Source organism: Puma concolor, chromosome E4, assembly GCF_028749965.1.
Source record: "Puma concolor isolate L17-30 chromosome E4, mPumCon1.1.hap2, whole genome shotgun sequence".
In the NCBI taxonomy this organism is placed as follows: Eukaryota; Metazoa; Chordata; class Mammalia; order Carnivora; family Felidae; genus Puma; species Puma concolor.
In genome coordinates, this window is record NC_141683.1 from 7,449,630 (window position 1) to 7,475,364 (window position 25,735).

At 44.9% G+C, this 25,735-nt stretch overlaps 1 protein-coding gene and 1 long non-coding RNA gene across 2 annotated transcripts in view; both read right to left on the reverse strand.

Moving 5' to 3' along the window:
- Positions 1-2,189: 2,189 nt before the first annotated feature.
- Positions 2,190-25,735, reverse strand: part of RGS5 (regulator of G protein signaling 5) — a 52,603-nt gene continuing 29,057 nt past the window's right edge. The window contains exons 3-5 of the mRNA XM_086694337.1: positions 20,087-20,148; positions 10,499-10,665; positions 2,190-7,556 (exon numbers count right to left, since the gene is read on the reverse strand). Coding sequence (XP_086550463.1) covers positions 7,395-7,556; positions 10,499-10,665; positions 20,087-20,148 — 391 coding nt within the window. The 3' untranslated portion in view covers positions 2,190-7,394. The remainder of the gene's footprint in view (positions 7,557-10,498; positions 10,666-20,086; positions 20,149-25,735) is intronic.
- On the reverse strand, positions 11,423-20,076 carry LOC147572441 (uncharacterized). The gene is made up of 2 exons (XR_015246280.1): positions 14,595-20,076; positions 11,423-11,541 (listed from the first exon to the last, which is right to left on the reverse strand). It is a non-coding gene; the product is annotated as an uncharacterized LOC147572441 (long non-coding RNA).

Consider the following 25,735-nt stretch of genomic DNA (forward strand, 5'->3'; position numbering starts at 1 on the left):
AAGATTATAGAAGATAGATCTCCTCCCTCAATCAAAACACTCTTTCCCTCTGGCTGTGTTCAGGAAGGTTTTGAGAAATTAGTAATGTGTCTCACCCCATTGGATTCATTCACATTAGCATTGAATAGCTGGTAACTTTCTAAGAGGGCATTTTGCCTTTTGATGAGCACTTTGTTAACCCAAAAGGACATTTGATTGAGAAAATTATTATAGAGATAGAGGAAAGCTGGATATTTTTGAAAAGCACAGCTTTTCGGGGCCAGCCCTACCTTCTCATTTCTCTAGTGTCTTACAGTTCTTTGATTTCAACTTTAAGAACACTCACTCTTATAGATATGTGAAGGAGGCATACCATGAATTTCACTCCATAGGAAAAATACCCCAGACTGGGAATCAGCGCATCCGTAAGATGCATGCTATTTATCCAGATGTGTAACTTCGGGCAAATCATTTCACCTCCATGGGCCTCAATTTCCTCATCTTTAAAATGAAGATTGGGAAGCACAATTCCTTAGGATGGCAGGGCAGTTTTTCGTGTGTGACAGCTGGACTGGACTGATCACCCAGGGCAATCTGGCTTCCTTAGGCAAGTGGACGCCCCCTTTGCTCTCAAGGGTTGTCTCCCAGCTGCTGGCATCTTAGCTGAAGAAGAACTTTGCAGAGTGGGGAAGACTACACTTTCATCCTGAACATAAGACGGCATTTGTAATGTCTATTCCAAGGCTGACATTTCCTGAATCTGGATTCTTCCTTTATGACTCTCTGCTCATTCTCAGTAGAATTGTTGGAGAAACGCAAGTAGATATAAAAGTGATGGCTTTAGCTGCTAAATGAAAAGCGGTCAAAATAAATATTCACTTACAAGAAATAAGGGAACATCAATGAGCCCTGGCTACCAAAGATTAAGCAATGGCGGCCTCCTCATAAGCTTTGCTTTCTAATAACATTTTCATCCACAGTTTTTAACAAGTTATAACATTGAGAGGGTGGGACTTGACCACAAAATGGAAAAGCCTGGAAATTGGACCAGGAATTCACTTGATGAGACTCATTCAAATGAAAAGTGCACGGAGGCATTGGGAAGCTATCTGAGAAGGTGTAAGGTAAGATTTGGAAAGTGGCTTATGAGCAAAATGGTTTTCAAGATACTACTGATTTAAAAATGCAAAAGTAGCAAAATGTGCTTGAGAGCTCATATTGCTTGGAGAACTTGGCTTATCTCACTGACAGATAAGAGCATGGACTTGCACTTGGGCAGTATTGGTAGTCTGTTCTACTCAAGTAAGAACTAGTAACCTAATGCTGTGAGGGATCGCACGTGGTTCCTTTGGTCTAGTAGAACAAACAAGAGCCTGAGAGGCAGTCACTCTGTTCTGCCACTAATTCATAGTGATCTTGAGAACATCACTTCTTCTCCACGGGGGAAAAAATGTATCAACGGTCTTTCCTCTAGTAATACTTCTTGATGGAAACTCCCAGAAATGCATCCCAGATAATTAAAGAGGAGATTAGGTGGTAATGAAATGACTCGGGGCCATTGCATCTACAGTAAATGGAGTTAGGCTTCGTGGGGACTTGGAAGGAGACCGAGGAAACTGTCAGAGACCAGGACAGACATTCTCTTCAGTTTCTCTCCCAATCCCTCTCATTCCCACACACACGGATTCTCATCATTGTCTCTCCCTGCAAATCTTCTCCCATTTATGCTTCTTTCTGTACGCAAACTTTCCCCATTCCCCAGTCCCCATCCCTCTAGTTGATTAATTTAAGCCTTGGTACACCATCCGAGCACCAAGTCTAAGGTCATAGACTTGAGCTGCTTGCGAAGGCACTGGGATCTCAGCTCTTTCACGAGTGCAAGGGGAGAAAGGAATGATGATACTCACCCCAAACTGCAGGATCCAAACGGTATCATGGGCTTTGTTCTAACAGTGAACAGCAAGGTCAAGAAGTTGTCATTCGAATGCAAGGGAAAGTGGTCAACGGAGTGCATGAGGCTGGGTCACTTTGTATCTCCCTTTCTGAGTTTTGCTGGCAGGCTATATTAGAATCGATGCTCGTTTGGATAAGGATCATCCCAATGGGAGGAGTACTCACCTGGTGTCAGGAGGATAGTGAACAAAGAAGCCTATCTTAAGGGGCAGGTTCACAGCAAATGTACGCAGGAGTCAAGAAGGACTCACAGGAGGTTGTGATACAGATATATGTTTAATAAAATGTATGTGATCATGGTTACAGACACATATTGGGTGCTTTATTTATCAAGAAGTGTGAGTCGCATAGTACACAACATATTGCATACAAAATCAGAAGATAAACACAACCGTTTCTACATGAAAAACCTATGGGATAAATGCTGACAGATGCATTTCCAGCCTTTCATTTCTCCTCCTCTCTGTCTCTCCTGGAGATGAGTTGTAAGCTCCAGCAATTTTTAAAAATTCAGTTCTCCCATGCCCTGATACTATATGATATATATATATATATATATATATATATATATATATATATAACTTTTGGCAAAAAATGATCCAGATAATTTCCCTCCATTGGAAAATTTCTCAGCATATCCCTTTGCTCACACATTTCCTTAGACAGGAAATTAAATGCTTTTAACATATCGGTTATTACAAGATTGTGGTTACACTCACCTATTTTAAATGTTTCCTCTTACGGGGGGGGGGGGGTAGAGAAGAAGGGAAGGTATAGGTGTGAGGTGGGGAGGGAAAATACCTCAGGAGACAACTAGTACCTTGCAAGAGGCTTCTTAAACCGGATATGAAAAAGTTTGATGCGTATCTTCTCTACTAGAAAAATCAGATAAGAAGATTATTATTGTTATTCAGCTGTGAGGTGAGGATAATATTCCAAAGATTTTTTCCCCCCTTCACTCTCTGCTCTGAGTCTCCATTCAAAGCTGCAAATGTCCCCTCAGTTGGAAGAATCTTTTCAGTTCCAGGATGGCTCATTGAGGCTGGGGAAAGCCTTTCTTTGGGTATCAATTACTCTGGTCTACCAGATGCCCCATTTGCATGAAAGTATGTTTGACACAAGCAGCAGTTCGGCCTCCTCCAAGAAAACCATTAGGTACATACTTGTCTCATAGAATGAGGAGACCAGACAACCAGAGAAGTGTAATGACGATCCAGTCGGGCTGTAGTGAAGACCTCACGTCTGGAACCTACATAGAGTTGCCTGGCTCTTGGGTTTAGACGTTTGGATGTTAGAAACCCGGTTCTCCACTCTCTGCTCCCTGGCGCAGGTGAGCCAAGTGGGGACAGCAGATCCACCATATTGATTCTTCCCTCTAATCAAGACTGCCTCGGATTTGATTTTATTGTTTTAAAATTTCTTTTAATATTTATTTATTTTTGAGAAAGAGAGAGAGAGCACGCGAGTATGAGCGGGGGAGGGGCAGAGAGAGAGAGGGAGACGCAGAATCCCATGCGGGGCTCAAACCCACAAACCATGAGATCATGACCTGAGTCCGAGTCGGAAACTCAACGGACTGAGCCACCCAGGCGCTCTGTGAGACTCCCTAGGATTTTAAGAGGAAGTTTCTCATTGAGCTGCACTGTGAGTCAAGAAATGCCTTTCCGCAAATCGTGTTGATGACAGAAAGAAATGGTTTGGTTTTGGTCAGGAGGAGCTATTCTTAAATGTTTCCTAGGAAATGGATTAACTTTATAGGCCTGGGCACTTATTGCTTCACCGCAGCCCTCTGCCCTCTCTCCCTTTTTTTCTCCTGGGCCTTTATCTCCCAGACTTGCTAAATTCCCTGAAACAGGAAATGTTTGGATTGCTGGAGGGAATGATTTCAGGGATAAAAAAAACCTTTTCCCTGAAATAGAGAATTTCCCTTTAAACACTTTTTATTATCTAATCTGTGATGGGACAGATGACAAAGCCCTGGCAGAGAATTATTGCTGGTGGATCGGTTGATCTGCTGATGCTCAAGGTTTTATGGAAACTTCCAAACATTCCAAACACTTGTTATTCTTTGGGAGGCAGTTGGTAACGCCATCCTACCCAAAGCGAGTAGAGAGAGAGCACACAGCAGCCAAGCAAAGCTACATATTTGTAGAGGATAAAAATAAAAACAGTTCCTTTCACCAATTTTTTCTCATGAGGCACGAAAAACTGAAATCTACGGAGAGGAGAGCAGAGAGCTCATTTGCTAGAGCACTGGAGTCCCTCCCCCACCCTCCCTGGGTGTGGGGGGTGAGGCACAGAACATTTCCATACAATTGATGCTATTGATGTGAAAGCACAGTGATTGAAATGTCTCAGTTCTGCATTTCAGAAGGTCTAGCCAGGAGAAGGCAAGGGTGTGTGTGTGTGTGTGTGTGTGCAGGGGGTCGCTTGCGTGAACAAGTACTGCTTTGGTAGATAAACACAGCCTCCTAATTTCCTCTAGAATCAACAGTCTATGTCTTTATTCTGGTCCAGTTGGGACCGTAATCTGACACCAAGCCCAAACTGTATCAAACCCAGGCAGAGAAAGTTAGGTTGTGGGCTATTCCCTGGCCTCATCTTAGGTTTCCTTCAAGAAGGAGAGGCGTAGCTGCCTCTTCGCATTGACCACAATTTGGTTCCGCTACCTCTGTACATCCCAGATCACTTACAACTGTAGCTACATTTTCACAAGGGACGGAGAACCGAAGCACCACCGGACTCCTGCATTAAGTTTCACGCTTTCCCAGCAATTTACTCAAGAAAAAGTGAGGAGGAGGGGGGAGGAGGGGGAGGCAGTGAGACACAGACATTACACAGGTTTTTATTTTCCTGGAAGGATCATCCCAGTTTTTCTAAGTTCCCAGAATTAAACGAATGTTATTTTCTTTGTGTTACCATGGAAACTTCCAGTAACACTGTGGGTTTTTTTTTTTTTTAATTTTCTTTTGTCTAAGTTTAAAAACCCTTTTCAAAGATTTCAAAGAACTTTTTTAGGGCAATTTTGATATGTTTGCTTTTCTCATTTGGGGCTGTGATACTTGCTTTCCCTTCAATTTTTTCATTTCATATGTTAGAATAGTTTCTATTGTGTGTGTATACTACTTTAAATTTAAAAGAGTATATACAGATGTCTCTCTTACAGGTCGTTGTTTGGCTGGGAAGCATTCATTTTTATTTTCCTTCACAGCCCTGCCCTCATGGTGCTTTTTCTGCCCTCTGCCTCCTGAGTTCAGCCTATGGAAAGGTGAAGGCCTCCCTTTTACCGTCCACAGACAAGTCCTCCCCACCGCCAGAGGGCGTGCAGTTTGTGAATCCAGTTGATCTGGGTCTGTGCAACATCAACCATCTGGGTGAGCTCTGTAACATCTAGTAGATTCTCTGAGCGTTTGCAACCATTTGGCTCTTTCAAATAATGCGAATCAAAAATTTTGAATTTTTAATTCAACGAACATTTTTCTGAAAAATGTTTTGGCATTCAAGGACAGTAACTCCCCTAGATCCTTGCGTTCTTACCCTTTCTAGCTGCATGAGAAACTCAAGGGCTGGAGATTTTATGCTAATCTGGACAGTGTAGATGGATGCTGAGGAAGGCAGTACCAGGAATTTTTGATCTGAGTCGCCTGTCACTTCTACACAAACGCACATGGCGAGGATGTCTCCATGCTCACGGTGAGAGCTGTCGACTGCTTATGACAAGCTTCTCTGCAGTGAGCAATGTCTACACCTATAAGTGGACTCTTACCACACTGGCAACTGTTGACAGTGGACCCACTTAGTCCAGCCCACTTTCAGAATGTGAGATAAATAGCAAGTATTCAGAAGTGCATGGTATCCTTTGAAATAGCAAAATTAGAGAAAAGCCAACAAAAACAGCCAGTGTTTGCCTGAAGGATATGGTAATGATATTCTCAGGAAGTAATTGAATAAACAGGCTACAAACATGGAAAACTAGGAGTGTGTGGAAGAGAAAGGGAAATAAAAGGAGTAAATACAAGACTAAATGTAATCTTCTCCTTAAACACTTCAGAATTTTATTAATCCTTAACAAGTTCTTTTCAAATTAACTCAATATCCTCTTCCTGGTTAGCTTCAAATATAGTTTAGCTTGATTCTCCTTATTACTAAATTATGTAAATCATTACTTAAATCTACTAGAGAAAAGAAAAAAATCTAGTGAGACTTATAATAACGAAAGACGGAATTAAAAGTTTAAAACTACTAAAAAAATACCACGGCCTATCGATCAGCTGTGTGCAAGTCACGTTACGATATAAATGTGCACTTTGAAGACGAGTACAACCCACTAACATGGGCAGCAAAACAGGGCAGGGAGAGATGGAGTTGGTAAAAAATCACATTATTTCGCAAAATGTGGGGTCCTTCGGAATGCTATCTCAGAAGGCGTCCACAGTCGAATTAATTTTTCTAAAGATAATTTGATCTTTTGAAGATAATCGCCATTCCCTAAATAAACAGATGGCATCATAGGGTAATTAGCCATTTGTAGGCCTGACAAAGTTTTCCCATTTTAGTGGATAGCTCTCCTGATGTGGCGGTAAGAGAAATCGCGCTGGACGGCATCTGTTGTATTTTACGTGAGTGGAGTTGCAAAGTTTGGAATTTTATACTCACAGGGACTTAAAATAATTTGAAAATGGAAACTTTGGGCCTACGTACTTAGATGCATATGTATATATACACATTTATTAAACACTCCATTGTCAGGTTGTTGATTTAATACAAGATTTGGTAACTTGGTGGGGGGTATGAGAGAGGTACAAGGAAAGAACCAATATGGATTGTGTTCAGCTTGACTTTGTATAAACATAACATATTTATGGTTATATCTCTGGCTAGTGATCTCCAGCCAATGCAAAGAGGCTCTAAAGGGAAGATTGATATTTTAAGTAATGTCTTTGCTTAGAAATCAAATAATGGCTGCCTCATAAAATTCTTACCACCTTTTAGTAACCAAGGTCAGAAATGGAGGGATAATTCCCCCTGGGTCAGAATGAAAACAACAAATGAGATCAATGGATCTCATTTGAAATCGGTCTTTCCACATCCACATTCTTTTTCGTACCAATCTGGGTGGATAGAGATCCGTTACCTAAACCATATCTACGGTATCATATTCTTTTCTTATGTTTCCTTGCCATAAGCAGAATTTTCCTATGACTGTGATTAGCGTTGACAACAACATCCTTAAGAATGGGGCAGGAAGAAGAAAACAGGAGAGGAAGGCATTCAGTCACTAGATAAACATCCAAAATAATGTGCACAAAAAGAGTCAACAATGCCACCCGGGATTTTCCCCTGTTTGGGTATCTTCGAATGAAGCAGCCATGGGAAGCTAATGTAGATTAGATTGCTGGAAAATGCAGGGTTATTACAGAGGAAATAACTCACTGGATGATCCACACAGCCCGGCTAAATTACTACTTGATTAATTCCTGATAAAACTCCGAGCGCACAAAGCGAGGCAGTGAATCCTTTTCCATCAGGGCATAGATTCTTTTCTGGGCCACATCGAAGCTGCTCGGGGACGGTTCCACCAGGTTCTTCGTTGTGATGTCCTTCGTGAAGTGATCGATATTCACCTGCGGGCCGGGAAACAGGGTCACGAGTCAGCCCAGGTGGCAGGATTTGATGGGGGGTTGGGGGGGTGGGGAGGGACAGGAATTGGTCACCAATAAACTCATGAGGGGAAGGGGCTCCTAAGAAGTGAGAAGAAATGTCATTTCTGTTTTATAGGCAGTGGGGTGAAGCAAGAGATACTCTAAAAAATGCACGAGTCGGATTAAGATCCAAATAACGCACGTGTCGGAATTCCACCGGCAGCTACTGTGCTTAAGGCTTTTGATCCTCACAAGAACCCCAAGAACATGTGTAGGCAAAGCTTAAGTGGCTTTCTCCAGGGCACCGAGCTAAGGCGTGCATATGAGTCAGAGACTCAGAGTTTGAATCCGCGTGTCCTGACACCTCATCCCTCAACCTTCCTTCGGCCACATGTGCTTTCACGCCTGATGGAGACAGGGAAGAGGAGAAGGGAATTCTGACCCGATCCAGAAGCTTTTTTTACGGATCTGGAAGAGCGAGGAAATGGGGTCTTTCCCGGAACAAACCAGGCAACAGTGTTTTTGACAGACAAATGATAAGAATAGCGGCTAGTGTTCATCGGGCGCTTCGTCTACACAGGCTCTTGGCCGGGAACGTTAGTCTTACGGGCTCTGGGTCGAGGCTCCCGTTGAACCTCGCCGCTCTGAGCGGGACGCCCACATGTCCATCTTACGACCGAGGGGCAGAATGCGAGGCATTCGCTCCAGGTCACGAGTGGGAGAGACAAGATTAAAAAGCCAGGCAGTGTCACCCTTCACTAATAGACTGCAGCCTTGGAAGGCGTCGCGGCTTGATGTCCTGCGTGCAGTTAGCGACACATCGCCCAAGTCCCCGGGGGGACACCGTTCGTATTAGGGGCCAGGTGCCAGGTGGATGGTCCCCCGGACTGTGCAGGGCACAGCCCTGCACGGGCCTGCCTGAGTGTGACTTGGGAGGATTCGCTGCTCATCATCTCGTGGGCTTTAAGGACCCTTAAGCTACCTGGCTGTAAGAGAAAGAAACAGAATCCAAATTGGCCAGTGGTTCTGAATTGGAGCGTCGCAAAACGTCCTAGATCGCTCCTGGGCTGCTAGAGGTCCTCGACACCGGAAAAGCTCTCTGCGCTCAGAGGATGTGGGTGTGGCTGCAGGCAGAGTCAGGGACAAAGGCCTGGCAGAGAGTGCCAGGCCAGGATGGGCCGGACAGCGGGCGTGAGCTGGGCCCCAAGCTCCAAGATAAAAGGAGTTGAGACTGTGATAAGATTTTCCATGGTGAGAGGGGCCGGAGTGCTTTCTGCAGGAGGAAACGATGCAGCACAGCCTCAGAGCTGAGGTCCAGGGCCTGACTCTGCATGTGGGGACCCCAGCCCGGTGAGGTCAAGTTACATGCCCGCTAACGCTCAGGAGGGACAGGATGGAGGCGACGCTGTAATGTATACCTCTCTGTTCCCAGGCTTTTCTTCTTCTTTTTTTTAATTAAAAAAATGTTTACTTATTTTGAGAGAGGGAGTGCGATCAGGAGAGGGGCAGAGAGAGAGAGAGAGAGAGAGAGAGAGAATCCCAAGCAGGCTCTACACTGTGAGCATGGAGCCCGATGCGGAGCTCGAACCCACAAACTGTGAGATCATGACCGGAGTCAAAATTGAGAGTCCGATGTTTTTGTTTTTTTTTTAGTGTTTATTTGTATTCAGAGAGAGAGAATGAGCAGGGGAGTGGCAAAGAGAGAGGGAGACACAGAACCCGCAGCAGGCTCCAGGCTCTGAGCTGTCAGCACAGAGCCTAACACCAGGGCTCAAACTCCCAAACTGCGAGATCACGACCTGAGCCGAAGTCAGAGGCTTAACTAACTGGGACACCCAGGCGCCCCTCGTTTTATTCCTCTTGCCACACTAAAGCAATGCTTCTTCCTCTCTCACCGTGAATATATACTGAGCTAGGTAGGCAACCCTACACAGAATGGTTGAATTTCAAAAAAGTATAAAACGCTCTCCTAGTCTTAATGTTTAAAAGAAGGGATGCCTTTACTTCTCTCTAACACATTGTATCCAGCGACGTGCAGCCTCTACTGGTTTTATTACTTTTATGTGCGCAGGCCCCCTCTAATGAATCGTTCTGATACAGATTCACATGTTTGCTGAGCCAGGAAAATACGATTACGGTAACCAGGTATGATCGCCTGACAATCGGCAATGTCCACATCATCCACGCATTCAACTACGCGTGGCCATTTCTCTTTTTAAAATCTTAGTGCCGGGGCGCCTGGGTGGCGCAGTCGGTTAAGCGTCCGACTTCAGCCAGGTCACGATCTCGCGGTCCGTGAGTTCGAGCCCCGCGTCGGGCTCTGGGCTGATGGCTCAGAGCCTGGAGCCTGTTTACGATTCTGTGTCTCCCTCTCTCTCTGCCCCTCCCCCGTTCATGCTCTGTCTCTCTCTGTCCCAAAAATAAATAAACGTTGAAAAAAAAAATTAAAAAAAAAAAAAAATAAATAAAAAAAAAAATAAAATCTTAGTGCCAGGGGCGCCTGGGTGGCTCAGTCGGCTAAGCGTCCGACTCTTGGTTTTGGCTCACGTCCTGATCTCACAGTTTGTGGGATGGAGCCCCGAGTCGGGCTCTGCGCTGACAGCACGGAGCCTGCTTGGGATTCTCTCTGTCTCCCTTTCTCTCTGCCCCTCCCCCGCCCCCCCCCCAAATAAATAAACATTGAAGCATGCTCTAGGTACACACACACATACACGTACGTGAGATGTTTACAGCGAAGGGTACCGAGGATAGGAGAACCCGTCCGAAGTCACACGCGGAGGAAGGCCTGGGATTGGAATGTCCGCATCCATTCGCCTCACAAATGTTTGCTGACCACCGCCCATGAGCCCGGGGCGGGGTTCCCATCCTCCCTGACGTGCAGCTCAGCCCACGGTGACCACCCTCACTCACCCATCAAGACCTACCTCTTTAGGAGCCTCCGTTTGGATGAATTCTTCATAAATTTTCTTCGCCTTCTCAGCCATCTTGGCAGGGGACTTGATCTTCTTGTAGTCCTCACAGGCCAGCCAGAACTCGAGGTTTTCCTCACTGAATTCAGACTTCAGGAAACTTTTGAAGCTGGCAAGCCCATCTAGCCAGGGGAAAGTTTGGTTGGATGGATAAATACATGCGTCCTTCACATTATCCATACATTTTTTAGAAGTTTATCCAAAATAGATTGTAAATTATAAATTTGTAAACTATAAAATTGTAAACTATAAATTATAAATCTGCCCGCTTGCTTACCAACACTGTATCCTGCCGTATGGCCTGGATTTATTTACTACATATTTCTGTCACTCATGTAAGAACCTTACACGTATTAACTCTCACTTACTCCCCTTATGAACCATGAGGCAGGTGCTATTCGTGTCCTATGTTTACAAAATGACATGAGAGAGATCAAGGGGCGCCTGGGTGGCTCAGTCGGTTGAGCGTCCGACTTCGGCTCGGGTCGTGGTCTCACGCTCGTGAGTTCGAGCCCCTGGTCGGGCTTCGTGCTGACGGCTCAGAGCCTGGAGCCTGCTTCGGAGTCTGTGTCTGCCTCTCTCTCTGCCCGTCTCCCACCCACCCACACAAGAATAAATAAACATTTAAAAAATGAAAAAAAAAAAAATAAAAGAGAGATCAAGTAACTTGCTCTTAGGTAACCAGCTGGTCGGTGGCAGAGGCAGGATTCAAATCCAGGAACCTGCCTTTGGTGACAAAGGTTTACCTGTAAGACCATCTAGGAATATTAGGAACACTAACGCCACTCTGGATACTCTTCAATCACAAAAAGGAAAAAGATACATTTGGAACCTGATTTGGCACTGTAATACTGACGTTGATTATCGTGTGCATGACAATTCTTTTTTTTTTCTTTCTATCGATGATTTTTGGGCCGTTATTAGACTCCAGGCAGTACGATAAGTCACAACGGTAGGTAAAGCTGTCAAGGTTCCTGCCCTAATGGAGCTTCCAGATTCTGGGGGAAGTAGGAAGAAAGTGAAGAGACGCAAGAAACATTGACACACAAAAAAGGAAAAACCATATGAAAGACAGTAACGGAGTAACAGGAGGGACTTAACTTTATTTTAAGTTGGCGGAAAGCCCCATGAGAAAGGGACGTTCTGTTTGAGACCTGAAGACAGGCAGGAAGGGACTGAATGAAGTTACCACCCGCCGAGGAGTTACCATGCCTGTCAATCATACGTCAGTGGGTTTTTTTTTTTCATTGTATTTATTTTTGAGGGGGGCGGGGGCAGAGGGAAAGAGAGAGAGAGAATCCTAAGCAGATTCCACACTCAGTGCAGAGCCCGATGCAGGGCTCGATCCCATGACCCTGAGGATCGTGACCTGAGCTGAAATCAAGAGTCAACGCTCAACCTCCTGAGCCACCCAGGTGCCCCAATACGTCAGTTTTTTAAAACACGTTAGCTTTAATATAATTACAACTACTGTGTTTTCGGTGTGCTGTTGCTCATGTGGACTCCAGCTTGTTTCAAAATAGGTATCCATCCATGTAATATATATGCATACATTCGTCTGTTACAAATGTGTATATGAGAAGCTCTTAGGCCTGATGCTGTGTTTCTTTTTCCTCCCTACCCTCCATAGGGGGTGATACGTGGGAATTCACTGATTTCATAGAACACGCACCCAGCACGGGTGCCGATTAAACCAGGATACATAGTTGTCTATTTTTGTCAATTTACCTTCAATACATTTTTATTGTCTGCACGCCCCTTACCATCCCCTGCAGCCACATTCAATTCTAAAGAAACAGAGTGGTTAGGTGATAAGTAACTTGGATTAGAGTCCTCAGCAATTTCTAGATGCAAACAAAAACACTTTGCATTTTAGTCCCCTCTTTTTATACTTCACCTAAGATTTTTTTTGTAATTTATTTACTTATTCTGAGACACAGAGAGAGAAAGAGAGAACATGAGCAGGGGAGGGGAAAAGAGAGAGGGGGAAAGAGAATCCCAAGCAGGCTCCACACTGTCAGCGCGGAGCCCGACACGAAGCTCGAACTCCCGAACCGGGAGATCATGACACGAGCCAAAACCAAGAGTTGGATGCTTAAGCGACTGAGCCACCCAGGTGCCCCAGACTTTTTCCTTTTTTATTGATCGACATCTAAAAATAAGCTGGGAGCAATGGTAGGCATGATGAACAATTTGCTCTGGAGACCTCGCTAGGAGAGTTACTGTAAAACCATTTGGTAACACATATCTAGATAAAATCGGGTGTGTTTTTCTTCTCTCCCTTTCCATATTTTGCACTCTATTTCTAGCACCATTTGTTATAATTTAGTGACACAGGAGTCACCATATATGCTGAAAGAAGAAATAAAGCCTAGAGCTCTCTCTCTGTCATAGTTAAAGTTTTCACTGTTTCTTAAACAAAATGTGTCAGGTAGCCTCTGTTGAAATGGAAAAACGCCCAGGACTTTCTAGGGGCCGGGAAATGATAGCAGGAGTGAAGTCTTATGAACACCCATGCAAGACTTTGGAGGAAACTATAACTTCACAGAATTAAGTCTGTGGCCATTGTATTCTCATCAGGCCCCTGTCCCCACAACCTATCTGTCTCTCTGAATCACCCATTCCAAGTCTTTATAAAAGATACAGATAAAATCCCAGTCCTCCCAAGCATTGGTATTTATGACCTGAGGACGCACGCCAGGACTCCAGAACAATATTAACATTTTCCAGGCATCCGGGGGCTGAGCTCGGAAAATAACTTTCCAGTGAAGTCAGTCCATTTCCTGGGCACTGGTTTTATCACTCTCACTGAATTCTACAACACTATTTCAGGGCTTTTTATCAATGCACACACTTTGATCAGAGACTCATAACCGGCTTTAAACTCACTCTATTGTCCGGGGAGATGCTTAAAGCTATTCTTTCTCTCACCTGGCTTTTGAGAATTCTCTGGATGGCCCCTTAGTAGGACCTTCAAATCATTCCCCAGATACCTTCTCCTCCTTCGCCTCTGGTTTTCCAGTGGGCCATTCCTTGACTCTCTGTTCAATTCCCATCAGCCCTGAGGAAGTCCTCTTGGGTCAGAGCCAAAGAGACTCCAGGAGAAACTTGTCTAGTCTTCAAGTAACGCACACATCATCTCTGGCCCACACCACTGCCCTCGCACTCCACACCCACCGCACGGGGCCCTCAGCACACATCCCTGAGAAATCCCTGCGTCCTCCCCTGCTGAGCCTGCACAGAACCCCAGGATACTTCTCAACACACCTCTTCGGGCATCCCCTACTAGGAAGCAGAGGAAACCTCCTGCTCGCCGGTCTTGTGGGAACAGTCTGGGTTTTGACCGACATTACGGCCCCAGAGCTGGCCCTAAGGAATGGTGTCACTTTTGACATCTAAGCAAAAGAACGTAGCAGCCCTACCAAAGGACGAAATGAAGCCAGCTCTAAAACCACTTGGAAAATAAAAGGAGTGTGAGACAAATCCAAGTCAGTTGGGTATATAAAGGAAAACTATTAAGGGCGAGGGGCGCCTGGGTGGCTCAGTCGGTTAAGCGTCCGACTTCAGCTCAGGTCAGGGTCTTACGGTTTAGGGGTTTGAGCCCCACGTCGGGCTCTGTGCTGACCGCTCGGAGCCTGGAGCCTGCTTTGGATTCTGTGTCTCCCTCTCTCTCTGCCTCTCCCCCACTCATGCTCTGTCTCTCTGTCTCTCAAAAATAAATAAATATTAAAAAAATATTAAAGGGGGGAGATTAGAATAAATCTCCCCTCCTAGAGGAAAAATGGTGGAATGTCATGAGTGGATAGGTGACAGGTATCATTACATAGCTTGCCGGTTCCGAGCACGGGCTCTGGAGTCAAGGTACCCTCGGGTGGGTCCTGTTTCACCACATCACCACTCAGAAATGTCACTATTCGGTAACTGGGGCAAGTGACCCACCTTCTCTGAGCCTCAACTGCCTCCTCTGTTACACGGATATAATCATGGAACCCACGTGAACCCACGTGATAAGGTTGTTGTAAGGACTCAGCAATTCACGTCAAGCTCTTACCTGGTGTCGAACATAATGAGAGCTCAGGAAGTACTGTCTTTCATCATTTGTATTCATGCCTAATTTAAAATCAGTGTTTGCCATCATTCAAAAGCCAGCTCCCAGGTTGCCTCAGACGGGAGGTACACTGCCTTCTCCTTGCTCTTGAAGATTTTTGGATGGTGATGGGAGAAGAGCTTTCTTTATCCTTTTGTTGCTGCTGTTCCCTGACATGCCTGTCTTCTCCAGGAGGCCGTTCAGGCTTCGCGTTCAAGGTCTGAGTTTCATGTACCTTCGCCTCTCCTTCCCGCCCACCTCACATCTGTGCCTCACATCGAATAGACAGACGCTGAGCCAAATAAGACCCACTAAGGGACGCCATTCCTCCCACATCGCAGAGCCGAAGGACAGAGAGCTAAAAGAAAAATAAATCTACCACGGTAGTGTTTTATTTCATGAGCACATTACCTAACCTCACTTTCCTTTTCTGAAAAGTAGAAATTGTTATCATATCGAAGCCCTAAAATTATTACGCTCCTTAAATAAAGCACTACATGCAAAGCGCATTGGGCAACGCCCAACACGTGAACAAACAGTACAAGTAACCTATTGCTGATACTATTATTATTATTGCTTTGAAGGAATTTGTGGTTGCCAGTGAGTCAGAGGAGGGCATAGATGAGCCAGACAAAAAAGGAAGGAGAATATTGGAAACCAAAGAGAGAGAAGCAGGAGGAGAAGGCAAAGATAGGGAAAAGAGACACAGAGAGAGAGAGAAGGCTAGATCTGGGCTGTTCCATTCCCCACGGACAAGTCCAAATCTCAAGGGTGTCTCAGGAAATGCTCTGACCTTTTGGAGCTCCTGGGAAAAAAAGAATTCGCATATAAACTTTCCCGCTGCTACTGGATTGTGTTTCATTCTTCCTTGGCTCTTTTTTAAAAGAATTTTTTTTTAATGTGTGTTTTTTATTTTTGAGAGAGAGAGAGAGACAGAGTATGAGAGGGGCAGAGAGAGAGAGGGAGACACAGAATCCAAAGCAGGGTCCGGGCTCTGAGCTGTCAGCACAGAACACAGGGCTCGAATTCACGAGCCGCGAGATCATGACCTGAGCTGAAGTCAAGGCTTAACCAACTGAGCCACCCAGGCGCCCCCTTCCTTGGCTCTTAAAGACAGTCAGGTGGAGGAATTTAATGTCACGGTCTTTTTTTTTTTATTTCATTTTAAGTTTATTTATTTTCAGAGAGAGCGAGAGATAAAAGAGTGAGCAGAGGAGGGACAGAGAGAGAGAGAGAGAGAATCCCAAGCAGGCTCTGCACTGTCAGCATGGAGCCCGATGCAGAGCTCGAACGCATGAACCGTGAGATCACGACCTGAGCCGAAACCAAGAATCAGACGCTTAACGGACTGAGCCACCCAGGTGCCCCTAATGTCACTGTTTTATTTAGACTTCCGCGTGCAATCCGTGTTTGTGTTTAATGAGCAGCACACTGGTCATTTGTCCCACAGACCTAATGAATACAGGTGTCATCACCTGCAGAGTTGAACACAAAACAGGTAAGAAATTGACGTACTGTCAAAACAGAGTTAAATACACTGGAGTCTTAAAAATGATTTCTTAAATGAGGAAAAGCAAGAGAAAGCTTGTTAGTTGGGAAAGATTGAATAGCACCTTAATTGTCTAATTTTTAAGAGGTTAGGTACCAATTGACTTCATTTCCGCTCAAGAAAAATGTGGATTTAAGGAATACTGGGGAACTATATCAATTGTGAGGCAACCTCCTGCATGAGCAGAACAGAATGCCAAATGTTCTCTGTAAATCAACGAAGATGCCACTCCTCGAGGTGAAATGGTTTAGTTTATCCAATCAAACATGCAAGCAGAGATTGTGGCGTTTCAAACGCATAGATTTCTCAAACGTATCTTTCTTGGTTACCTATTTTGCATCATTCACAGCTAATGTTAGCTATTTCTGATCCCAGACCATGAGTTTTAGTAGATTCAAATAACATTTCCTGAGAGCTGAGTTGCTGAAGTTTGGCTTAAAGTTATTCACGAGGCACAACAGCGGGTGTTCGGGAGAATAGGTCAAACGTCTCTTCAGGTTTCTGGTGCCTGGTGTTCTGTTAGTCCTTCTCTGGGGAGAACGAGACAGCGAGAAGTGGAGGGCAGAGACAACATGGCAAGAGGGACACACAGAGCAAAAAGGGGAGCCATAGAGAGAAGCTGGGGGAGAGGGTGGAATGGAAAAATAAAGAGGAAGAGAGAGACACGGAGAGTAAGGGCAGAGGAATAAACTTCGAGAGAGAGGCAGTCTTATTTACTAATGGCACCCCCCTCCCTTTAGGGCATGGGTCTCCACTCTTTCTGCAAGATCTCTATATTCATACCAGAACCTCTCTTTTTCACCTGAGCTTCTTTGAATATAAAGAAAGACCCTTTCAAAGGAAGAATTTTGACCTGAATGGTTATCAAGTGCTTTTCCATTTATCACTAGGGGAAATTAATTTCCCCAGTCTTCAAATGTTAATTCCTGGGGCGCCTGGGTGGCTCAGTTGGTTGAGCCTCCGACTCTTGGTTTCGGCTCTGGTCATGATCTCAGGGTTGTGGGATCGAGCCCCGAGATGGGCTCTGCACTAAGCATGGAGCCTGCTCAAGATTCTTTCTCTCTCTCCCTCTGCCCCCCTCCCCTGCTCTCTCCCTCTCTCTCTCTCTCACACACACACATTAAAAAAACGAAAAAACAGAAGTGACAAAACACATTTACAGAAAAACGTTAATTACTTAGGAGGATAATTACGTAGAACTTAAGATTATACGTACACACACGTATACACAGATACATACTGTGTAACACATCTATATGCATATGTAATTTTGAAACGTATATAATTAAGTAAAATGTGAATATTATATATACATATTTACACAACACTGACGTGAATGTATATTCTCTCCACTGAGAAGTAGCAAATATTACTGTGAGTCTCAGGCCTCAAGCTGAAAGGCTTCAGACCCTCAACAAATGCTAAGGTGTTAACACTAATTGCCTCTGATTTAACTTCTGCCCCTATCTTTCTTATACCAAATAGCTCCCCGTCCCTAAAAGCCTGAAATATATGAACACGTGCCCCTAAGGATTAGCGGGACTGAAAAGGATTGGATATGGGCACACAAATATATATCCTTCTCCTTCATGGTTTTGTAAACATGAAAATAGGTCTGCTAATTCTCAGGTTTCTTGACATTAGCAATAAATACCTGGACCCAGGGTACTTAGTATTCTTAATGTAGCAATATACCATCTGTCTGGTTGCAATTGGCCCCAAAACCATTGTGTAAGACAATAAATAAGTCAATTGAGAAACATAAATATTTTTCTCTTAATCAACCTCGTGGAATTTCTGGATCCAAGAAGCAAAATGAATGAACTCATTCACCCGTTAGGTTAACAAACATTTACTGAACACTTTATATGTGTCAGGGCATGGTATTCTGTTTAGCCGAAGAGATAAAAAGAGAATCAAAGTGGATAAGATTAAGAAAGTTACAAAGAGGTAATGATTCTACATCAGGTAAGCAGAAGCTTGCCCTACTCAAAACAAGACATAATTTTTTTTAGGTTTATTTATTTACTTTGAGAGAGAGAGAGAGCGCGTGCGCATGTGCGAGTGGGGAAGGGGCAGAGGGAGAAGGAGAGAGAGAATCCCCAGCAGGACCCCACTGTCAGTGCAGAGCCCCACGCGGGGCTCGAATCCATGAAACGTGAGAGCGTGACCTGAGCCAAAACGAAGAGTCAGAAACGTAGCCAACTGAGCCATAAAAAATTTTTCATACACGATTCAACATATGTTCTTTGTTATCTATGCTGTGCTTATTAATAATGATGCACCTGCAAGAAGCATTTTTTAAATTCTTATTTTTGCAAAGCATCCAACAGTTTCATATGCCATTCTTGGGGCAAAGATGAAGAAATACACGTTGGATACGTTAAATTGAATCATATTCTTAAAATGAACTATTCCATAAATACTTATTCTCCCCATATCGTGCACTTCTTATTGGGAAGTTGTTCAGATCAAAAGGCTAAGCCTTGGCTGTCCCTGAGTTTATAATCTATCATCGGAGGGAGACAGCAGTGAAGAAGTACTCAGTAGGTAGTATCAAGCAGCAGAAAAGATGTGCAGACAGGTTCTCTGGAAGCTCAGAGGGAGGATAAATCATTCTGGATGGCCAAGGAAGACTAGGCAGTCAGCATTCAGATCTGCTTTCATAGGAGAGGAAGTATTTCAACAGACAGAGATGGGAATACAAAGTATTCCGGCCACAGGGATTACATGTAGAAATCCCATAAGGGGGAGGAAGAAGACCTCAGTTTGACTGCAGACCAGCCATCTTGTTATCATGGGGAACCTTAACCTCGATACCGCAGGCCTTGAGGATCAGTAAGGATTTGGATTAGGGGAGAGGCAAGCAGTGCTCTGTTGGTATTAGCGTGGGAACGGGTTCTTGCTGGCACTTCTGTCGTGTCTTGAAGGAAGGCAAGCACCAGAAGAGGAAACTAAGGCTGTGGGAGATAACAACGCATGTCAGGCCACCAGAGCCGTCAATAGCAGCTTGGACTAGGACGTACCTACCCGATCTTGGTTCCTAATCCACTGTTCTTCATGCTGTTGTAACCAGTCCTTACCAAGCCATGATGAGGCTAAGATGGAAAGGGCAGTGTCTCTCTTTTACTGATGAAAATATTGAGGGGCGCCTGGGCGGCTCCATCGGTTAAGGGTCCAACTTTGGCTCAGGTCATGATCTCATGGTTCGTGGGTTCGAGTCCCGTGTCGGGCTGTGCTGACAGCTCGGAGCCTGGAGCCTGCTTCCGATTCTGTGTCTCCCTCTCTCTCTGCCCCTCCCCCCACTCGTGCTCTGTCTGTGTCTCTCAAAAATAAATAAACGTTTAAAAAACTTTAAAAAAATATTGAGAAACACACAGGTCAAGCCACTTGCTCTGGCTCATAAGAATAAGTAGGATAGATGGGAAAATAATCTGCGATCATGAGTCCTCAAGCCACTTTCTTTTCACATTCTCTCACAGTACAGTAGAACTTTGTCTTCTTGTGATCTGGGTAACCACACTCCTTGGGCATCCTTCCCTTGTTGAGTCCACATGGAAAAATTGAAGCGGGCACCTGGGTGGCTCTGTTGGTTAGGCATCTGACATTGGCTCAGGTCATGATCTCTCAGTACCTGGGTTCCAGCCCCACATCGGGCTCCGTGCTGACAGCTCAGAGCCCGGAGCCTGCTTCGGATTCTTTCTCTCCCTCTGTCTCTGCCCTTCCCCAGCTTGTGCTCTGTCTTTCTCTCTCTCTCTCTCTCTCAAGAATTAACAAAATAAATAAATAAAAGAAAAAACGAAAAATTGAAGAAGTGTCAAAATTGGAGAAGGACACCAGCAACACAAAGGCGATTTTTGCCTCTGTTCCCTCCCCTGACCTTTGATAAAAGACAATTCCAACTTACAGTTGTTCTGCAGGATCTTGTCCAGGGAGTCACGCCATTGCAGAGCCTCATCCAGCGGGGGTCTTCATCAAGAATTAAGGGGGAGAAAAAAAAAAAAGGTGACCGCCATGAGAAGGGTACTAACCACATGTCCTGGATCTGCTTTTCGCAGAAAAGCTACAACCAGTGACCCATCCTCAGGACAAGGGAGTGTGAGTTATTTTCTTTCTAGCAATTGGGTTTGGTGGGCTGGGTTTGCTGTCCCTCATCTGTATAGTGTATTTTCATCTCTTTTTGAGCAATTTGTTTAGGTCTGCCTCTTTTTGGAAGTAAAGTCCATTCATCATTCATCATGAAGCTGTGTCTTGATATTCTCGTATATCCGATGACAGTACCTCCAATTGTGCCCTTTGTGGCCCGAATGCAACAGAACAAAATCCAATGGCCCCGTTATAGGGATTGAACTCATGTTTTCTGCCTCCCCAATGCTTCACTTTAACCACATAATTTAATCAGCAAAGAGCATTTGATTCCACATCCACATCCCATTGCCATCATTAAGGCTGGAAGACGAAAGGTGTAATGCTGCCTCACACGGGAAATGGGATCAGAGTATGTCTACGTTTTTAAAAACCTGGGTGCATTTTTCCTGCCCTGTTAGGACAGATAGTGATTTTTGCAAGATTTCCTCCTGAGAAGAAAAGTGGTCTACATCGTGACTAGGAATGTTGTCCATAAACGCTCCAGATGCTGACTCAAAAGGAGAAGGTGATAGCTAACATATAATTTCCCCTTGGGCTGTTTTTATTTTAACATTTATATATGCAGCAACCCTGCAGCTATTTCATTATAACCACTAATTCCCCTCTCCCCGCAGGATTGTGTCAAGTCCGGCTGGTGCAGTCTGGGAAATATGGCTGACTGTGCTCTCCCCAGGGCTCCCCTGCTCTCGCTCCTGCACTGTGATGGGAGTCCTTCCTCGTCAAATCAAAAGAAAGTAACAAGGCATTTTTTAGAATAGCAAGGCCAGTGAAGGTATTTTTCCTAAATTGGAACTTCCTTAGCTCTTCACTATTTTTAATCTACTGTTCAGACAGTCCAGGACTGAGCCTGCTTCTGTTTTTTTTTTTTTTTTAATATTATCTTGGGGTTTCAAGTATTAAGATTAGCAGCTGAGCTTGATAAGACACTTGCTAATTCCACTCTTCATTTTGCTGCCCAGGCTTTGCTATATAGATACACTTTATTTACGTAGGGAGTCCAATATGGCAGTAGATTTTTTTGGCTAATGTGCTGTATTTCCTTCACTTCATTTTTTTTTAAGTTTATTTATTCATTTGGAGAGAGACATAGAGAGCGAATGGGGGAAGGGCAGAGAGAGAGAGGGAGAGGGAGAGAATCCCAAGCAGGCTCTGCACTGTCAGCACAGAGCCCGACGTGAGGCTTGAACTCACGAACTGCAAGACCACGACCTAAATCGAAACCGAGAGTCAGATGCTTAACCGACGGAGCCCCACAAGTGCCCCTCCTTCACTTCTTTACTTTTCATCATGGAATATGGGCAGATTTGGGGTCTTAATTATTCAATTATCCATAATGTTTTCTGTTTTTACTATTTGAAGATTAAACATGCCAAAAATAAGAATAACAAACCTGGTGAAACGATCTTAGGTGGTTTCTCTTTTTCCTGGCTAAGAACACAGGTGTCACAGATCAAGAACACCACACTAATCCCTCGGAAATTTATTTTTAAGATGTGAACAGCCTTCCTTCCTCCCATTTTCTTCTGGTTAGTGTAAAGGAGCTCAGGAAAGAGAAATCATGAAAAAGGGATGGCAAGTATGTCCCTATGTTTTGCTGCCTCGTTTTATTTCTAACCAGAAAAGGACCTGCTTTCTAGAGGTCGTAACTCCTTTTGGCTCTTCTCTATTACCCCCCTACTGAGAACTTTTCCTATGTATATGTTATTTCATACCTACATTTTTACCATAAGGCTTTCTGCATCTTAATTCACTACAGTGGGTGTGATGTTCTGAAAATAAAAGACTCCCCTTCAAGTCTCTACTGATTGTTGACAGAAAGAGCAGGACATTCAATAATTGGACAAAAGAAAGAGAGCAAGGGAAAGGCCTGGTTCCCTCACTGAACCTCTTTCTCACTTCATAAATATTCTCCTAAAATGAAATCACCTTCCTCTCCCCGCTTTTCCTCTGGTTAGCCTAGAGGAACACAGGCAGAAGAAATCACATAAGCAGGTGCACCTGACTTAAGCGTGCTGCCCGATCCAATTTGTCCCAAATGGTCTTGTTAGAACCAGACTAATGACCAATATGAGCGGTACATCACAGCCAAGATTAAATTCCTGAAAAGGACATGTGCAGAGTCCGCCTGGGGGTTAAATTAGTCCAAATTGATTCAAGGACACAGTTGAGCAGGACACATACCCCACAGCATTCAGCCCAGTGTTCTGATTACCAGCCTAGGAGGTAACGGAGGTTCATCCTGTCCCGATTCTCAGAATTTGCCAGCCCTCGTTAAGTCTGACTTCTTTGGAAACAAGATAGATGCAGATCTAAATGGCCAATAAGTGCCCCGGTTTGCAAGGCCATAGCTGACCACAGAGAGTGGGCATGGTCTCGGAGTGTGGGTGTGGGGGAAAGGGAGGGAGCCAGTTCACATGAAAGGCAAAACAAACATTTACAGAGATGATGAACTGTGTGTTTTCTAATGCCCAGTGTAAATGCCACCTGGTCCAGGAAGTGACCATCTCGACCGGAAGTCTTCTCTCTCTTTTACTGTCCTCTTAGCCACTTAGTCGTTGAGTCGCTTATGTGGCAACTCACTGCCTAAACGTAGAGTCGGTGAGTCATGGAGAACTTTTCCCATTCCACCTGTCCGATGGTGCATCCCCTACAGCATTAATCTACCCTGCAATAAGTGTGCATCAAACGAATGCAAACATGAGCAATGATTCAGCGTGCCCATAGTCAGTCTGGTTGATGAAAGCCGTAAATAACACTGAACCTTCGATTTCAAAAATGTTAGCCCCGTGAACCATTGCTACGAGTGTTGGCAACTCTGACACGTCCTAGCTGTAACCATGGGAAAGTATTTTGACCTCTCTAAACACTGTGGGTTCCTCTTTCCTTGTTTTTTAATCCACACGGTCCCTGGCCCGTATTGGAACACTCCTGGCAATGTTCTCACATCCTCTTCTTCTTGACAAGGGACATGAAATCCCAGTTATTTATCGGCCCTGATGTGCCTGCTCTGTTCTCCCTTCCTTCCCCGCAGGGCATTGTGCTCACGACTCAGCTCAGGTCCTTTCATGGACATTTGTTGAGCCCTTACCCCATGGCCAACAGTGACCTGGGCGCCTATGATGGGGATGTAGATGAAAACATCTGGGGGCGCCTGGGTGGCTCAGTCGGTTGAGCCTCCGACTTCGGCTCAGGTCATGATCTCACGGTTCACGAGTTCCAGCCCCACGTCAGGCTCTGCTGACAGCTCGGAGCCTGGCGCCTGCTTCGGATTCTGTGTCTCCCTCTCTCTCTCTCCGCCCCTCCCCTGCTCATGCTCTTTCGTTGTCTAGCTTTGGCCCAAACATCGTACATACGGCCGTAATCCTGGCCATGATGTTCACTCAGCAGCTCACCAGGTCAGAGTCTGCATATGGGAACACTTGGTAAATGTTCACAGCTAGAGCCTGCTTCTGTGTGGTCATTCTAGAGTTATAAAGTGGTCAAACAACAACAGCAAAGTGTAGTTTAAAATTAGTGGCAGAGGGGCGCCTGGGTGGCGCAGTCGGTTAAGCGTCTGACTTCAGCCAGGTCACGATCTCGCGGTCCGGGAGTTCGAGCCCCGCGTCAGGCTCTGGGCTGATGGCTCGGAGCCTGGAGCCTGTTTCCCATTCTGTGTCTCCCTCTCTCTCTGCCCCTCCCCCGTTCATGCTCTGTCTCTCTCTGTCCCAAAAATAAAAATTAAAAACGTTGAAAAAAAAATTTTTAAATTAGTGGCAGAGGGAAGGAGAAAAGGAACATCTAGAGTATAAAATGAACTACAAAATGTCTGTATCACATAAGGGAAGGGAAGCAAAAATAAGATAAGAACAGAGAGGGAGGCAGACCCTAAGAGACCCTTAAATACAGAGAACAAACTGAAGGTTGCTTTGCGGGGTGTTGGATGGGGGGATGGGCTAAGTGGGCGGTGGACATTAAGGAGGGCATTTGTTGGGAGGAGCACTGGATGTCGTATGTCAATGATGAATCACTAAATTCTATTTCTGAAATCATTATTACACTACATGTTAACTAACTTGGATTTAAATTAAATTTAAAAAGAAGATTATCTGTATCAGCTGCTAAGCATTTTACAATTGATTATATGACAAGCCATGATAACAGTTATTGCAAACTAAATTTATGTGTTGTGCTAATTTGTTTACTATTCATTAGGAGGACCTACGGCACAGCCTGGGGAAATGCTCGCGTATGGACAGGATGAACAAAAGTGGGAGTCCTCAGAGAGAGAGAAGACCGTTGAGCAGAGTCAACCCCTGGTGATGAGTCAAAGGCGAGGCCTTCGAGAGGGTTCCTGTGGGTAGTAAGGTTTCAACCTGACCAGAAAGAGTGAAGAGAAGATCCTGGAAGCGGCGACTTTTGCGAAAGAAGATTCAAAACCAAGTAAGCATTGTAAGGAGTGACCCAGAATGGAGTCGAGAAGACGTTGAGGAAGCAGGTACATCTCCCGACACCACAAATGTGTGACTTTGGTCAGCGCACCTGGACCACCTCCCAGGACACATCCTTCTACTTTGGACCGAAATAGAGCTAAGGTAACACCTGTTAGCTGATCAGCCACTTGTGTATTAGTTAAAACTGTGCCAGCACCAATCACCATTCTTTCAAAACAAATTACGTAACCTTGTGGTTTTTTACTTCATAAGCTTGCACTTCACGTTGGCGATCCGGAGCACATTTTCAATTTGGGTAGGCTCTGTATCTCCTAGATTGCCATCCCTAAGACCCCAAATAAATGCTTTGGTTGTTTTACGGGCTTCATGATTAACCCTTTCTGTTTCTAGAATTACCCCCATGAAAGCATTGAAAGGGATAGGAGTGGGAGTGGGGGACTGAGAGAGTTTTTTCAGAGTGGAACATGGCCCCAGAAGGAACAGAGCAATTAAGAACACGAAAATGGTAACAGACGCCAGCTATGGGTGGTAGGGATGTGGGCAGCTCTTGTCTACTTTTCGTTTCTATTTTTTTCGATTTCTGTTTTCTTTTTTTTTTTTTAATTTTTTTTTCAACGTTTATTTATTTTTTGGGACAGAGAGAGACAGAGCATGAACGGGGGAGGGGCAGAGAGAGAGGGAGACACAGAATCGGAAACAGGCTCCAGACTCTGAGCCATCAGCCCAGAGCCCGATGCGGGGCTCGAACTCCCGGACCGCGAGATCGTGACCTGGCTGAAGTTGGACGCTTAACAGACTGCGCCACCCAGGCGCCCCTCGATTTCTGTTTTCTTAATGAGAAAAATAAAAACCTTGTGGGGCGCCTGGGTGGCGCAGTCGGTTAAGCGTCTGGCTTAGGCTCAGGTCATGATCTCACAGCTCTTGAGTTTGAGCCCCGAGTCGGGCTCTGTGCTGACAGCTCAGAGCCTGGAGCCTGC